This window comes from Bison bison, unplaced genomic scaffold, assembly GCF_000754665.1.
Source record: "Bison bison bison isolate TAMUID 2011002044 unplaced genomic scaffold, Bison_UMD1.0 scf7180017864351, whole genome shotgun sequence".
Taxonomy (NCBI): Eukaryota; Metazoa; Chordata; class Mammalia; order Artiodactyla; family Bovidae; genus Bison; species Bison bison.
The window spans coordinates 775,653-793,705 of NW_011494923.1; the positions used below are offsets into that span (position 1 = coordinate 775,653).

Genomic DNA, 18,053 nt, shown 5'->3' on the forward strand with positions numbered 1-18,053 from the left:
CACCCCACTGCCGGGAGGCGGAGAGGGCTTCCAACTTCGCTCCAATCCGCGGCCGGTCCTCCCCGGGGTCCCCCTGCTGGGCGACCGGCCCGCCACCGGCCGAGTTGGAGGAACTTCGCCGAGCTCCGCGTCAGACCCGGAGAGGAGAGCGCTCCCTCTCCTTCCCGGCCAGCTCCCTCCCATTGCCCCCGCCTCCTGGTCCTCGCCCAGCCGGGAGCGCCGGTGATAGGACGAGCCCCGGGCGTGCATTGTGTATATGCAAACCAGAGCCCGGCTCCCCAGGTCTGCCCAACCCCGGCCGGCGCTCCGCAGCGGCTGGCGCGGCGGTGGGCGCCAGAACCCCGCACTGTCATGTCCCCGCCGCGCGGCGGGCCATTGCGTCCCCGAGTCGCTATATAAGCGCAGGCCAGGGGACACCCAGAGGGGCTGAAGATGAGGGTGCCCGCGCATGGGCCCCCGCTAACTGCCAACTCCTCCCGAGCCCGAGCGGCGCGCGGAGCCCGCGGCCGCCGAGGACCCGTCTTGGCCGCAATAGCAGCTGGAGCTGCGACAGAGGCGGCGGCGGAGCCCGTCGCTCCAGCTCATAAAGCCGCGGCCGCAGCCCCGGGGCCGCCGCTGCCCCGGCTGCCATGAGTTGTGCGGAGGTGATGTATCACCCCCAGCCGTATGGAGCGCCCCAGTATCTGCCCAACCCCGTGGCAGCTGCAACCTGCCCCACAGCCTGTTACCACCCGGCGCCCCAACCTGGCCAGCAGGTGAGTCACCGACCGGGCAGCCTGCCGGGGGCGGGGGCGAGGGGCACGGAGAGTATCGGTCTGGGGCTCCCGCGACGACGTCCCTCTGGGATCGGTGGCGCGGAGGATGCTCTGAGAGTTGCGGGAGCGCCCTTGAACAGAAAGCCATCGGAAGAGAAGAGCAGAGCAGAGTTTCGGGAAGGACGAGCAGCCAGGTGGCCGACGGGTGGGGATTCCAAGTGAGAAGTTACCTGGCTGGGGGCTTCAGTGAGCTGTGGTCATAGCCACCCTAGCTCTTAGGGCTCAGTTCTTTGAAGCTCACCAAGGGCACCTGTTTTAAGAATATGTGAGTAAACTTCCTTTAAACCAAGTATCTTGTTTCCTTTGAAAAGGTGGAGTGTACTAGGGTTTTCTTGATTAAGAGGATGAAATGTGTCACTGACACAGGGAAGGCTATCCGGATAGTGAGCCCACGGAATGTCTGTTCTGGGACTTTTTTGGTGGAACTTGGGTCTAGCGTGATATTCGTCAAATTATATTAGAAGTTCTCTGTAAAGTCTGTCTTCTCCCATACTGTGACTTAGGGGGCAAGTATTGATTCCCAAATCCCTCATCTATTTTTAATTCCATTAAAGCACAGAGGTGCTATGGTTCAGTCTATTGGACAGAACCCTCTCCTTTCCCAAGCCAAGAAGTAACCTTGGATCACTGGATGCTGGATCTCCACCATGCCAAGAGTGACTGAATGCTGTTAGATAAGAAGGGTTCAGGAACTAGGGAGATGATAGTGTTCCTTTAGAAGGGAGAATAGGGTTCAGGGGAATTTAGCACTTGGTATCCCTGGATGTTCCTTTCTGGATGCCACAGAGTGTCAAGGGTTAGTCAGCCTACATAAAGCACATACGTGAGCACGTGGCCAGGGTGTACCAAAGTAGGGTCCTCAGACTCTGGGAGTTAGGCTGGGTTGGTTTGGTGAAACTTAAAAAAATGCTATTTATATACTCTGAGGTGGAGATACCTATCAGGAATCTAGGTGCGCTTTTAATAATAACATCCACAGTGTTTATTGATTTTTTTTTGTTTGTTTTTTAGTTTCTTAAAAACCCTGTGTTTTATTGTGGTCTTTAGGGTTTGGCTCTTTAATTAACCTGGTCATTTAAAATATTTCCTCTACTTCTGTCTCTTTACTAGATTTATTGTGCTACTCTTTGGAAAGAAATGATAACTTCTGTTTATAATTTAGGGACTGAAATTCAGCTGATTCTGGAAGGGTACATACTCTAGATTCATCTGGTGAACAGTATGAGCTTAACCAGGACAACTAGGGCAAAAGAGGAAGGAGCCTCACTCCGTGGCTTTTTTTTTTTTTTTTTAATATTCATCAGCTTCAGCATTTAAAAGCAAGATTACTTTTAGGGAGGGGAACGGGAAAGCTTTGTAATTTGTGGTCAAGGGTAATAGGTTAAAACATTTTGGTTAGGCTCTTTGTTTACATTCTTTGGCTTTAATATAAAAGATATAGGTAATGGAGAAAACCATTTAAATCCAAGTCAGGCAAGGGATGCAAAGAGACACTGGATATCTGTTTTGTGTGTTTTATGAACACTCTGTTTCAGATGAACCACCCTCTTCTTTCCTTTCTTCCATTGCAGACACTGTAGAGGCCTTCAGTTATCAATTGGAACATAGATGAGCAATAAACTCAAACTTTACTAAGCATTCATAAAGGTATTTTTCCCCATCAAAAGTAACTTTAGCAGATTACTTTTGAGTAAGATTTTATTTTCTAGAGTTGTGGAAATAGTTGCATTAAAATATGAATATTTAGTGAGGGTTAGAATTGGAATAATTTTTTGAGCTAGAAAATAAAGTTTGGTACCAGAAAAATTGTAAATAACTAATCATGAAATATAGTTTTTAATAAAAAATGATTCCGATGTCTTATCTAACTTTTGCAGTAGCCCCGGAACTCAGTTCCCAAATTGCATTCTTTTGCTAAGACCATCAACAAATCAAAAAATAAGCTTTCTTTTTCACTTGAAATGTCTACCTTGATGAGTATCATATATTAGTAAATAGTAATTTCTGCTACCCTTTGGGCTTCTGTAGATATTGTTTAAGTAGGCATTAGGCTGAGTTGAGCTTAAGAACTTTGTTGAGAAGTGTGCTTGAAATTTTTATGTTGCTTTTACTGCATTGGCTTGTTTGAGATTATTTTGTTTTGTGGAGTAAAGAAACTATTTGACTATAACTGGCTAGCAAAATAAAAGATAGTAGTGTAACTCCTGTTCTTTTACTGTCAGGAGTTTATTTTGATGACCTATATTTTCTGTTGGAAAAAAGATTAAATCAGGAAATTGTTATCAAGCTGACAACATTTTTAGACTATGTGGTGTGTGGGTGAAGTGGGACTAATATTGACTTGTCCTCAACATAGTCATCTGAGAATACATATTTTGGTTGTTTTTGCATTCCATAAGTTTTTATCATTATTATCCATGAAGATTGTTTTCTCTGCACATGGAAAGTGACCCCTAGTAGCATCTTGCATGAGAGACAAAAATAAGAGCTACAAGCCCTACTACATTAAAAAAATTGATTTGTTGAGGCCAAGAAGCAAAAAAAGTGATAGAGTGACAAAGTTTAAACATCATTTAGAAAAGGTTAGAAAAGATAGCATTAAAGTTTTGCTGTCACTTCTGTATATCCAATTATTGTAGTGTATCTTTGTGATTTTTCCCTCAAAGCCATGTAGCTCTGAAGTCCTTGTAAATTATTATGCCATAATGGTTTGTTACACTGGATTTTAAACTTAAGTATATTTTCCTTTTAATGTATGATTATATAGCAGAAAATTCTTTTTGAAATAGTAGAACTTCATACTCCAGACACATGTACTCTCAGCTTTTCCCCTAAAAGCACAGAGTATGTTTGAAATCTTGAGTTTTATTTTTTTTATTTGAACATACTATACATTGTTGGTGGGTAATAGGTTAGCACCTTATGTAAATATACCTGTAGAGTCAATTTTATAGTCCTTGACGTTACTTCCTAGAAACTGCATGGCTGTGAATACATTTTAGTGTGGTTTCTAGAGCCAGGATTTGTTGAGGGCTGCTAAGCTCTCTGGTCCCTGTGCCCACCATTTCTTCCTAGCTCGAAAGTATCAGCCCCTACTATCTCCTCAGGAGAACTCTTGACCCCGTCTCTCAGCACATGCTCCAAAGGCATGATGACACTGCAGAACATGTACAGAAAGGAATGTACTTCTATCCTAGTAGTGACAGTAGGAAAAATGGAAAAAAATAAAAAACAAAAGCTCAAGATATGTGTCAGGAAAAATTGAGGGAAATAATGTGAAATCATAAATTCCCTTCATACACTGGATTCCTCATTTTAAATGCGGGCAATCTGCGGTTGTCTAAAATCTCCCTCCCCCTCCCCCCATTCTTTCATAATGTTAACATTAGGGAGATACTTAAAGCAGAGCTTTCAGAACTGGGTAGTTCATAGACGAGACAGTGAAAACAGAGGAGAATAGCCCTTGTTCACTAATTGTGCATAAGGGTTTTTAATAGTCACACTTTGGGCTTCATATATGAGTATATTTAATCTCCCCTCTTCCAGGGTGACAGCTGGGTGACTATACATGCATGCTTCCACTTAAGAGAATTAAAAGTCTTGGGAGGCAGAACTCCAGTTATAAGTTTGTAAGGGATTTTTCAAGCTCTTTCTCTGGCCTCTGCCACTTTGGTTAGGTCATAAAAATCTTTCTGAGATTCTGTTTGTTAGGGAAAAAAACCCTGGAAAACACACACTTCAACCCCTCCTTTTCCAGATGGAGAAATGCATGTTTATAGGGCTGAAATACCTGACTAAAGATTTCAAAGCTAATGGGTGACAAAATTAGGACCACTGGATGCCCTGCTCCCTAGGATAGCATCTTTCCACCATACCATGTGGTCCCCTGTCTTTTTTTTTCTTGCTATTGTGCAATAGACTTATTTTTGTCTTTAGTGCTCCAAATCAACTTTTTGATAAAGAAGATTAATACGCAGTAGATTCTTTGGCCTTGGGGCTTGAAATTCTTTCCAAGTCCTTGGTAGTGTACGTTTTTAGTTTAGGCATTCCGAAGTCCTTTTGCAGCATTTGTATAATGCTAATGACTTTTGCTATCCATGTTGCATCCTTTGTTGATGAAGCAGAATATCAGTTAGCAAATGAACATGTATTTATTTGAAAATAATATTCAGGAAGTGGTATTAACAGTCAGCTTTAGGTACCTTATATATCATTGCTATTCCAACATAAGTTTAGATTCATTAAGACAAAAGCATATAATTACATTCTAAATAGTTTCAATACACAGGCCTCTTATTTAAGTGGGAGGATCTAATTTTCTTGCAACTGTAAGCAAGGACTTAAGTGGATTTGTAAGAGTCCATACAGGACTTCTTTGAGAAAGAACAGCCTCTCTGATTCCATACTACACAAAATAACTTGACTGTAGAGACTGAGAAGTTTCAAGTGCCTCAGAGCTTTATGCTCCCAATAACTTTCCAGCCAGAAAATTCAAAGCCAGAAGGAAAATTAAACTTTAAACTAACTAAACTGAACTGTTGTCTCTGGCAATCAACCAAAATGGAGATTACAATACCGATAGTACAGGCAGGCTGGAAAGCCATAAATTCACATGCAGTAAGGCTTCATTCACCAGAAAACCAAATGCCAGGACAAGGAAGCATTCTGTGGAAATTTAAGTTAAGGATATTTTCTCTCAGTGCATGGAAGTCCTTCTTTACCTAGTGCTTGGTAGAGGCTCACATCTCACAGAGTTGGAGAGGACCAGGAGATGATAAAGGGAATGAGGGTGATCAGGAGGTAGAATGATCCTTCATGGTACCTCTTTTCGCAACTACAGAAGAGATGTTGTGCTGACCCAGTTCGGCAATATGTACATTTCTATCTTATATCTTTCTGTGCAAAGGGGGTTTTCAGTAAGACTAAAAATATTATGCTCAGCTATTATACAGAGTGAAGGCAGAAAGAGAAAAACAAATATTGTATATTAAAGCATATATATGGAATCTAGAAAGATGGTACTGATGAATCTATTTGCAGGGCAACAATGGAGAAGCAGACATAGAGAACAGACGTGCCGTCACAGGGAGTGGGGAAGGAGAGGGTGGAATGAATGGAGATAGTACCATGGAAACGTGTACACCACCATATGTAAAATAGCCAGTGGGAATCTGCTGTATGACTCAGGGAACTAAGACCCGGGTTCTGTGATGATGTGGGAGGTGGGAGGTGGGAGGCAGGTTCTTGGAGGAGGGGACAAAAATGTATACCTATGGGCTGATTCACATTGATGTATGGCATAAACCAACACAATATTGTAAAGCCATTATCCTTCAATTAAAAATAAATAAATTAAAAAACAAAAACAAAACAAAAAATATTATGTTTGGAATGCTTAAGTCACATTCTAAAGTGAATTTGAGAAGTTAAGTGACTGCTGTTCTAAAACCTGGACACTTAACTTGAATCTCATTCTCATAGGCTGTATTTCCAGTTGGCTTTAAAAAGAAATCTCAAAACTGATAAATCTAGTAATATATAACAATTTATGGTATTATCTCTAGGAAAAACATTTTCATTCAAGAAACAAAGCTCTCTAATACTTAAGTTTCCCGACTCTGGCAGAGACCAGTGAAGGAAGTAATTTTGGTCAAAACTTTGCACTGAATCTTTCAAAAAGCACCTCTTTCAGCAGCTGGTTTTCTACTTCAGCTATTCATTTAGGAAGACCCTAAGAATGCCTTGAACCATTAGATACAAACATTTGCTGCTAGAAGTAAGTCATAAATGCCATATTTATAGATATTTCAGCAGATATCAGATTTATGCTAGTAATTTACAAGTATGATCTAAACTAGGGTAACTGAACTATTTTTCACTTGTCTCCTACTTTAGTAAAGAAAAAAAAAAAAAAAAAAAAAAGGAAAGGAAGAAAGGCCTGAAGTGAACAGGTGTCCTTTTCTCTTAAAACTGTATTATTTTAGTGTGCCGAAACACTGTCCTTAGTGAGTAGGGTGAGAGGATTCGAAGGATGCCTCCTTTCCAGTTCCTGTGAAGACAGCTAAAGGAATTACCCAAACTAATTCCTAGGAATTGAGCTAGATGACCTACGTCTGCAAAAGAATTAGTCTTCACTGATCTGTAGGTTTTTTTTGGCCAGTATCCTGAAAAATCAGAAGAGGCAGCCAATGTACGAAACAAAATTAAGTGTGAATTTGTCTAGAGCTCCAGCATGTTGCTTATTAGGATAGAGAATTGTACAAGCTCTCTGAGATAATCAAGTCAAAATTCCTCATTTTCAGAAGAGGAAGTTCAGGGCCAGAGGTTTTGGTTCTTTACCCAGATTTATGGACTAGTTGTGGTCAAATCTCCTTAACCATTCCAGTTCTTCTTTCTGCTGTGTTCCCTTCCCATCTGGGCTTCCTTAGAAGCAAGAAAAGCAATTAGTAATTTACCCAGTGTTACTGTCTTATTTTCTCATATAAAAATTTTTGAATATTAGCTACTTGGAGAAATTAGACAATTAGCCAGGTAGATAAACCCTCAAGTTCTCTTTATCATTTTCCTTACAACCCTCTCTCAAATGCTTTGACTATCATTTTTGTGGCTCCAAGTCTTTGCACAATGACTGACACAAAGTAGGAATTAACTGACAATTCCATGAACAATAGATAAATTTTTAAAAGTGAAATCATACCCTAAATCTAGTAATAGGATTATACAAACATACCAGAAATTTATATGTCAGAAATGTTGTTTCATTCAAAGCAGTCTGTTTGAGAGAGAACACATACCCTCATGATGTGATCATTGCTTAAAACATTTTGGGAATGCAAATTTTGAAATTCTCTCTCAGCCTGTGGCACATTTTTTTGAACATCTTCAAAACTGGAAAATGTTCATCCTTTAATGGGGTGGGTTTGATTTTTTGATAATGACCAGAATCATTGAGCAGCAAGTGTGCTCATAAAGAGCCAGTGTTATTTTTGGTTTGCTTCTCCCACTGTTAAGAAAAATAAAAACAAACACACAAAGCTAGCAAACAAATCTTGAGGTATGAATGTATGTTGTAAATTGACTCTGCTCATATTTCCAAAATAGTATTTTCAGAAAAACTTTATTTTGTTTCTAACTTGCTAAGGGGACAACATATTTCTAGATATAGAAGGGCAGGTTCCTCTAGGTATACATATATTTTGAAAAACAATGCTTTATTTAATAATCATATTTTGATACATTTGCATTCCTAATTTTTAAATGTTATAACTAACTTTTGACTTTTCTTAGCATATGATACCATGCTGCCTGTGGGCTTCTGTTTGTTTATTCAATTAAATATTATATAGAGGCTCATTTTCTTTAATCTGTTTTCTTGGCAGATGCTTTCTAGTCAGATAGAAATAAGTTCTAATCCCATCCCTGCCATTTACTAGTTAGATGCTGGCCAAATAAATCAGCTTTTGCATATATAAATTGAGAATAATTATTTAGACTGAATATTTGTGCACCGGTGAGAGTTAGTGAAACAAAATACATCAAAGTTCTGTGAACTATCTTCCTTATCCTGATCCTTATCCTGACCTCCCTCCACCTGATTCCCCCTCCTCCACATAGACTAAGGGCCAAAACATCAAGTCTCTCTGAGATAGATTTAAAAATCTGTTATTCAAGTAAATTCAGAAAAATATGATCAAAGAGAAATGCACTGCTTTATGGGATTTATCGTTTTGAAACATTGACTAGAGGCTAGTGGTCCTTTCTTATAGGCCCTAACCATGTCTGTCAGGATGAGAGAATCATTGCCTTAGAGAAGAAAGTCAGTAGAGATTTTTTTTTAAAGTTATTTCCAAATATTCAGTGATTCATTAAAATATTTTTGTTTCCTTAGGAAAAAGTTTCCACATACGCACAGTAATCATTTGGCATTTGTAGGCTTAAGCCTTGGGGACTTAGTGGTATTTGGCTCCTGACATGGAAGCCTTTCTCTTGTCAGACAAATCCTTTCTCCGGCACATTCCTGTGTGAGTTTGTCTCTGTTGTGCCTGATGGCAGTCTGTGAGGTGGTTTGGTATGGTTTGCACTGCCTAGCCAGACTTCCTTCACACTGCTGCTTTCAAGTCTTTCAAAGTTAATTCTAACTTTGTGGCTGTTAGCTCAGTCATTGTTTCATCTAACTGAGGGTTATTTTACCTGAAGAAAACTTGTTATTATTCTGCCATGAGGGGTACATTCAATAAGCCAACTTGTAGTCTTTGAAATTCCTTCTGATGACTTATTTTTGTTAACAATTCTTAAGTGTCTAGTAAGAAAAGCATGAATACTTCTGACAGACTGGGCTATTTTTAGGGAGTGATAGTGCATTTTAAGAAAAATATGAACCACATTGCCTTTCAGCCTGGATTCAGGAAATCCATCTAGGTTCTGATGATTTGAGATTTATTTTCAACGTTTTGAATTTTGTATATTCTTTTCAAGAACAAAGATCATGCTAGGGAAGTTTCATTCCAAGGAGCATACACCAAGTAAATATAGAATATGCCAACAGCGTACATAAGTAACATACTTAGATTTTTTTGTTTTTGAAGGCAAAGAATTGATTTATAGTCACAGAAGAACAGATAACAGAAGGTAGTCAGGGCTTAAGAATCAATGGGAAGGAAGATTAGAAAGGTGTGAATGTCAGCATGTGAATCAATTGCTGTTTTAATTTTGTGTTCCCATTTTCCTCATGATCACACTTAATGTTCAAGAAATGTGTGTAAGTTCAGTGTTGGCATTTTAGGAAGCTATCTGGCTAATCAGATACTTTAGAATTCTTATTTTAACCAGTGATGTTGATGGTGAGGTCATAAATGTGCTTGTGTTGTAAATGTAAATATTTAATTGGTTCACTAAAATTAGTGAAAATTTATACAACTCTATCTCAAAAAAAGTGAAAGAAGTGACAATAAATATGCTTTATGTCTTGTCCATTGGTCAATAAATCATAGGCTCCTTTTCTATTCTATTTGTTTGATAGTCTCCAGCAAATTCATTTAATTAGTAGAAGATCTGCCCCAAAAAGCTAGGAGAGAGAAAAAATAATTATTTTACAATTATCCAAGTGTATTTAAATAAAAGCATATAATATAGATATTTATGTAGTATTGTGTGTATTTGAAAGGAATATTCCAATATATATTTATATAAAACCATATATATATGTATATTATATATAGGAAATATAAAGATTATAGAGAATCAATGCATCCATTGACAGAGAATTGACAGATAAAAGGTATTTTGATACAATGGAAGATTTTGCTTATCTTTTCCCATTTCATAGTGAAAAATGTGTAAATTTTAGATTAGTTTATTTGTATCCAATCACTTAACAATTGGGCAAAAAAGAATAGCATGAAATTATATAGCAGTTAGAAAATTGTGCAATCTTTAATAGACTGAAAATGTATAGTTTAAATTCAACTGCCAGCAATGTAAAAATTAAGATATTTTATTATCATCATTATTGATCATAATACTATGTTATATTTGCATACAAATGGAAGCTACATTTGTATTTGATTTGCAGTTAAGTCTTTCACATATAACTTATTTTATTTAAATGTCAGTTGCTAATTGGGATAAAATAAACACTTGCCTTTCTTTGGATAATTAACATAGCCAGCCATTCTTTCATTTAAAGAATAAATGTTAAACAAATGAAACAAGGAGATGCAAAGCCTGACTCTCACAAACTGATTCTGTGCTGAACGTTAACAGAGAGGAAGAAAGCGATTTAATGGATAATACTGAACACTTGTGGCAGTGAAGCCACTCTGTAGTAGTTTTAATTTTTTTCCCCATATAAAAACAGTGCTTCTTTCTAACATGCCTGAGAATTCGGCAGAGTGTGTGCATTTGCTTAAAACCGTATAACTTCGGTAAATGCACGTGTGAATAGAGAGTGCCATCAAGAAATTATACTATTCGTTTAACTTCATAATGGAATTTATAGTCAGGAGTAACTTTAGAGGTCAGTTAGTTCAATATTCTCATTTTATATATAACATGTTACTATGGTGTTTTTATTATTGAAGTTAAACATAAACATGTTCAAATCTATGCAAAACAGATTGTAAGAATTTTGTAACCACTCAGTCATTACCAATCACTTATTAATCAGCAAGGCATGTTCACTCACAGGGAATGAATTTTCTATTCATCATGAATCGATAACCCTACTGAAACAAATTTTAAATAAAAAGGAATATATATGTATGTATGTATGTATGAATATGTAGGTACACACACACACACACGTATATATAATAGCCCTAAATAATAACCAACAGCTTGTAATGTGCCTGAACATTTCAGAGCCTACCTCACATAAGAACAACATATTCATTGCTAGGGAAAAGGGTTCAGTTTTTTGAATGATACGTTTATAATCTGTGGCTATAGATTTTGAAGCTAGTAGTTACCATTAGAAACATTAGGAGTCTGGGTTATGTGTTTCGATAACATTTGACAATCTATGCTTACTGATATTCTAGAATGATTCACTTCTTATCTACTCACATTCACTTTCCAGCATCCATTTTTCTCTGACATAAGAACAATGGTATAACAAATGGTCAGGTTTTGTAGGTATACAGATGGTAGGATGCTCATTTTGTCATTAAAATAATGAATTTTATAATTTTGTAGCATTATCTTTTTATATATATAGTAAAATTGTTGATTATAAAAGCGATAGGTACTTGATGGAAAATATTTGGAAATATTGGAAAGCAGGAATAAGAAAATAACAACTACAAGCCTACCACCCAGAAAAAGAATACAAAACATAACATTTTGGTGATTTTTTTCCACACTACATATCCTTCCCTGCCCTCCTCTGACACACGTGCACACGCACGTGTACATCTGTATATTTTTTGTATTCATTCTGGGCCCACACTTGTACATTCTGTGACCTTTTGCAAGGTCAAAATAGTAACAATAATAATAACAATAAAAATAAAAAAAATAATAAAAAAATAATAATGTTTGTTGTAGGATTATAAAGATTAAATGGGGTAATAAATATGAGTGTCAGTCATAATATAAACTATGTCTATAGCTATGATTATGTTATTTTGAAAATATTTTAAAATTATCAAGTGTTTTTCACTTTGAAAGCCATAGTAGCCATTGCTAGTACTTGTATTATTTTCAGTAAGTCATCATAATACCTTTTTCCCCTCCTTTTATGATAATGGTGGTAAGTGGAACATCTAAAAAATATGTTCCATGCAAAATGGATCTTCACACAGGCTTATTTTGTCATTTTAGTTTGATTTTTGAGAAATGAGTTCAGTACATCTGCCAAATCCTTTTATAAGATGCTACATTCCTGTTTTTATTTTAGTGTATTTCATTTATGAAAAGCTCTTTTCTTCTCCACCCCTCCCCCAGGCAGTGAGGCCTCCTTCTCTATTCCTCCCCATCCTGAACTATAATGTTGCTGTACATTAAATCTTTAAAATAGAAAATGGGAACAAAAGTGGAAGGGATCTGTCACTTTCTTTTTTAAAAATTCCTTCTTTTGGTATATCTAGGTTAAAAAAAAAACAAAAAAACACACACAACTGCCTTTCACAGTCTGAGAATATGCCATGGGATAAAGGACATTTTTTTCCCCACCAAATCTGAAATAACAGTCTTTTTTTCAGGGTGGGAAGCAGAAAGCCGGTTTGGGGAAGGGGGTGGGGGAGATGGAGTAAAGCAAATGAAGAAGAATCAGTTTGCGAACATATGTTAATATTTAGAGTCTTTTTTTTTTTTAAGTGAACAGTTAACTAGTTAATGCTTTTTAAATTTTTTTTACAAACTGTCTTTGATACTGTGTTTTGTTTATTCCATCCCAGAAGAAGTTAGCGGTATACAGCAAGATGCAGGACTCTCTGGAAGTCACCCTTCCCAGCAAACAAGAGGAGGAGGAGGAGGAGGAGGAGGATGAGGAGGAGGAGGAGAAAGACCAGCCTGCCGAGATGGAGTACCTTAACTCTCGCTGTGTCCTTTTCACTTATTTCCAGGGAGACATTGGGTCAGTAGTGGATGAACACTTCTCAAGAGCTTTGGGCCAAGCCAGCACCCTTCATCAAGAATCTGCCATTTCAAAAAGCAAGATGGGGCTAACCCCCTTATGGCGAGGTAAGAATTCCAGAGCAGATGCTCTCCAGGCCACTGGCTGTGTTTCGCAACCATCTGTACCAGGTTCCAGCTGGAGACCTGCCCCTGGAGGACGGATATCCACTCGCTTTTTAATTTTTAAGGACAGCAAGGAATTTCTTTCAGACAAACAGCTGGATCAGTTTTGTCACATGTGGAATGCAGGGTTGGAAAGGATGCAGTCACACCCCTTAAATTCCTCATGGAAAGTAGTGATGCAACCGGCCTGAGTTTATAGTGGCAGGACTGAGCTGCGAAGCACCATTCCTTAAGCCCCGATGGCCCAATTTGGATCTCTAAATAATGGGCGTGCCTGGATCAGCGTTTAAAAATTAGCTCTTGCTCATTCCACTAGGTGCTATGTGGTGACATAGCAGAGATCTGAGTCTGCCCCAGGAATACAGACTTTGAAAGCCTTCTGTGTTTGCTAGATGGCTTACTCTGTCCCACTCTGTTGTGATGTTAACTCTTTGTAGTGTACAAAACAGGTATCAGTGACTGTATCTGCCTGATTTCTGCTTTTTTTTTTTTTTTTAACCTCAGTAAAGCAAAGCAATAGATTGGGCTTCTTCTCCTTTATTTCCCTCTCCATAGAGGTCACAGAAGTGTGTTCAAATCTTATTTCTGACTCACAGAAAATGATCAGGTGACAACTTAATTGAGATAATTACAACATTAGAGAAAAAACAATCCATCATTCCAATGATCCTTTTAGAGAAATGCATTATGAACTTTTCTTCTGAACTCACCTGGTTCCAAGAAGAATCTAGTGAAATGGTTCTCAAAGTGTGGTTTCCAGGACTGGGAACATGAGCATAGCAAGGGAACTTGCTAGATATGCAAATTCTTGGGCTAAGCCCCAGACCCACTGAATCAGCAACTCAGAGGTAGAGTAACCTATGTTTTAACCGGCCCTCCCAGGGATTCAGGTGCAGGCTCAGGTTTGATAGTTGTAGATCTAGTGCTGTGAAAATCACAGATTGCCGCCTCCTAACTCAGACCTTTGAATCAGACAGAGGGTCCAGAAGGAGGCTCTGGGAATTACTGTAACAAGTGCCCCAGGCGATCCTGTGATGAGGAAAGGCTGGACACCTGTGTTAGGGGCGGGTGAGAGGTGATGTGTGGCCGCTTCCTTCTCAGCATCAGTAGAAGGGTTCGTACTTGCCTGTCTGCCTGCTTTTCCTTCCCTTTCCTCCTCTTCCCCTCATTCTATCCTTTCACCATCCCTCCCTTCTTTTCTCCTTCTTTCTAGTAAATATGAAAATGTTAATATACACAGAGACTCTAAAGAGGAAGGTGGAATCCACACTCAAGTGACCTAGACCTCAACATAGGTGAATTGGGAAGCATATTGCTTACTTGATTAATAACTATGGACTTACCAAAGAAACTTAGTCATTCGAACACTAAGATGCTAATAGAACCAGTGATGTCCTATTAGATAGCACATTGTGAATACTTTTTAAAACCATGGAGGGTGAAATTAGGAAAAGTTCAGTGACCTAGCTGGCTTTAATAAAGTGTTTGATATATCAATAATAAATGCTATCATGACAGCCAGTCCTGGGAAAGTGAGTGAAACTGTCAGTCACTCAGTTGTGTCTGACTTTATGCAACCCCGTGGACTATAGTCTGCCAGGTTCCTCTGTCCATGAAATTCTCCAGGCAAGAATACTGGAGTGGGATGTCATTCCCTTCTCCAGGGGAAAATGCAATGCCTAATTCTTTTAGCATACTGACATATGCAGCCCAGTGACCACTGAACTTGGAATATAGGAATGAAAGTTCCAAATTACAAATAGATGTAAGAGTGATTGTCTAAAGTATCATAACCAGAGTAGTTTTAAGTGAAGTGTTGCGTAAATGTAACAACGCTACAATTCATTGTTTTCCCATAATCTGCCTGACTTAATGGAGAGGACCTTTAGAAAGATGTCAAATTTTAGCATCGAAAGGGTGGATAATGGTAGTGTTTTAGTATTATTAGAATTTTCTTGGCATTATCTTGAATTTGGCCTACAAATCTGTCTCCTGTTTCATTCATTGACATTGACTTATGCAGCAGATATTTATTAAGGTCCTGCTATGTTCTAGGTAGTGGGAATATATCAGTGGACAGGAGAGTCTAAGCTTGTACACTCATGAAGCTTTCTAGTAGAAGAGACAGACAGTAAATATGTCAATATATTGAGATGCAGGGTATTGTTTTACCTTGTTTTATTTAGGGTGACAATAGATGGTCTAAGATTTTTATTTCAGTACATACCCAAAGTAAATAAAAGTGCTTCTCATCACACAGATATCTAGAGGAAGATTACTGAAGCCAGTGCAAAGGATCTGAGGAAGGACTGAACTTGAATGTTCAATGAGAAGTCAGAATGCTGGTGTAAGTGGAGTGAAAGGAAAAGGTGTAGGTAGAGACCAGAATTTTTAGAGCTTTGTAAGTTAGTTTATCAGAATAGCACAGGCAAGCATAGCATGCTTTTCAATCTTCATCTCTCCCTCTTCAGCTAAGACTATATGTGTCCTGTTTAGTTATCTCACATCATTTCCCCGATACTCAGGATAATGCACTTCTATATGAAAAATATGGAATATAAATTGAATGATCAAGTGATTAAATTAAATGAACCAAATTAATACTATGTACCCAGGATAAGAAAACAAAAAAGTCCTTAATAGAGAATTTATAGTAATAAGTTGTAAGAAATCTTTGGGTACAGTTTTATTTATAAAATAAGGGACTTGAATTAAGGGATTGTTGTGTTTCTCCATGAAGTTGTGATTTCAAATGTATTACTTACTATCCAATTATAAATAAAACTTTGTCATAGTTGTGAATTGGTGTTTTTAGTTAAGTGTACATAAGTTGAATAAAATTCATAGGAAATTTCCAACATAAAATTAAGAATTTGGTGACTATGTTATAGAAAAATGTAATAGGGATTCCCATATCTGGTGAAGAGAGTTGCTTCAAACATTAACTGCCAAAGCAACACCAGTTTGCATAATGCTGTCTTTGGTTGGATTATGTTTGTTTGGGGTTCAAAATTGGACCTTATTATTGCTTGGTGGCAATGTTATCCTCGATGCTCAAAGTATCTCTGAGAGTAGCTTCAACTATAATATGTGTTTATTACTCATCTCCTATTATTGTTGTAAAGATTTTTTGATGATATATATGAATAATTTAGCATAGGGCTTGATGCAAGGCATTAACTGAAGGTCAGATGACTTTTCTCTCTTAAGTAAGTTTTCACTCATTTGGCACACAGAAAACCAACCTTCTATCTTTATTCAGAAACATTGTTTTCTGGAAGTTTGTATTCCTGACAAAAAGCACAGTGTCTTGAACATACTAGATACGGAAGGCTATTGACAATTTTGATGGCCATGGCAGTAATACTTTATGAGGAGCTGTTGACCAGCTGTATTAAATTAAAGGGTCTAATTTATGGCATGAGGTTTTTTTTTTTACAGTGCTACACAAGTGCTGTAGTGCTTCAAAGGAATTTAAAATTGAATTGTGTTTGATTGCCGAATATATTTCCACAGTAAATCTTCAGGCAAGTGATAGAGTGTCAGCTAATGATGGAATTGTGGTCATACTTTGAGCTTGTATCTTGATGGACTTAGGAAAGTCCTCTCTAGATGTTTTGTGACTTTTCCTGTCCTTTCCAAAGGAAATATTTGTCCTTTATTAGGCACAACATCACATGAACTACCTCTTCTCCCACTATATCTTCTAATGGATTATATAGGGCTTCTCAGTTAAGAAAACCTAATGAATCTGATTGTCTCATCCCATCCAAATAGAAACATCAACTTCAAATATATCTATTCCCTGATTTCAGTGCTTAAGTTTTATTACAGAAAGTGTGTATGTGTGTGTTTGTGTGTGTAGGAAAAGGGAGTAGTTAAGTCAAGACATAGCCAAATAGATCACTGACTTAAAAACTATGCTGAATGGTAAACTTGATATTTTTTTTTCTTTTTATGATTGCAAAGTAAATATATTCTGCATAATTGATCTACACAGTATCTTCTTGGAGCAACGTTCTCATAAGAAAGATCTCTCAAAATGAGCACTAAACTCAGAGAGCAAAAATAAAGAAGGGGAAGGAGGGCCTGTCTCTTGGGTCAGCTGACACAGGGAAGGAGAGAGTTGAGCAGCCTCTCCAGGAGGCCATTGGAAGTGATTACTGTGGGGAAGTTTAAAATAAACACTTTGGAGAAAATTGAGGCCTGGTTTATCTCAGTTACTTGCCTTCAGGGATTATGGGCATCTGATAGCACCCCATGAAATTCTCATTTTAGAGTCACAAGGACTATTTTGAGCAACTCTAGAACAAAATAAGTGGAGTTCAATCTTTGTACATAATAGTAATGCTTAATTACTGAGTGACAGGTAACACTGGAACACATATCGGTTCACCTCTGACCACAAAATTTATTTTTATAGAAAGTAGAACAAGAGGAAGAAAACTGTAGACTGAGAATGGAGAAACATTGCTTTTCACTAAGGTTAATTAAAAAGGTAAATATTATCTTTTAGCATGGATGTTTTCAGTCAGTATTAATTCAAAGCATATGTTTTCTGGAAATTTTTAAGATCTTCAGTTCAGTTCAGTCGCTCAGTAGTGTCCAAGTGTTTGTGACCCCATGAATCACAGCATGCCAGGCCTCCCTGTCCATCACCAACTCCCCAAGTTTACTCAAACTCATGTGCATCAAGTTGGTGATGCCATCCAGCCATCTCGTCCTCTGTCATCCCCTTCTCCTCCTGCCCCCAATCCCTCCCAGCATCAGAGTCTTTTCCAATGAGTCAACTCTTTGCATCAGGTGATCAAAGTATTGGAGTTTCAGCTTCAACATCAGTCCTTCCAATGAACACCCAGGACTGATCTCCTTTAGGATGGACTGGTTGGATCTCCTTGCAGTCCAAGGGACTCTCAAGAGTCTTCTCCAACACTACAGTTCAAAAGCATCAATTCTTCAGTGCTCAGCTTTCTTCACAGTCCAACTCTCACATCCATACAT

At 38.1% G+C, this 18,053-nt stretch overlaps 1 protein-coding gene across 3 annotated transcripts in view; it reads left to right on the forward strand.

The window, feature by feature from the left end:
• Positions 1 to 331: 331 nt before the first annotated feature.
• VGLL3 (vestigial-like family member 3) overlaps positions 332 to 18,053 on the forward strand; it is a 56,433-nt gene continuing 38,711 nt past the window's right edge. The window contains exons 1-2 of one of the 3 annotated variants that reach the window (XM_010854840.1): positions 332 to 755; positions 12,713 to 12,995. In XM_010854840.1, the coding sequence (XP_010853142.1) occupies positions 630 to 755; positions 12,713 to 12,995 (409 nt within the window). In that variant the 5' untranslated portion in view covers positions 332 to 629. Of the gene's footprint in view, positions 756 to 12,709; positions 12,996 to 18,053 lie in introns of all 3 variants that reach the window. The other 2 variants (XM_010854839.1, XM_010854841.1) reach the window with 2 other exon arrangements.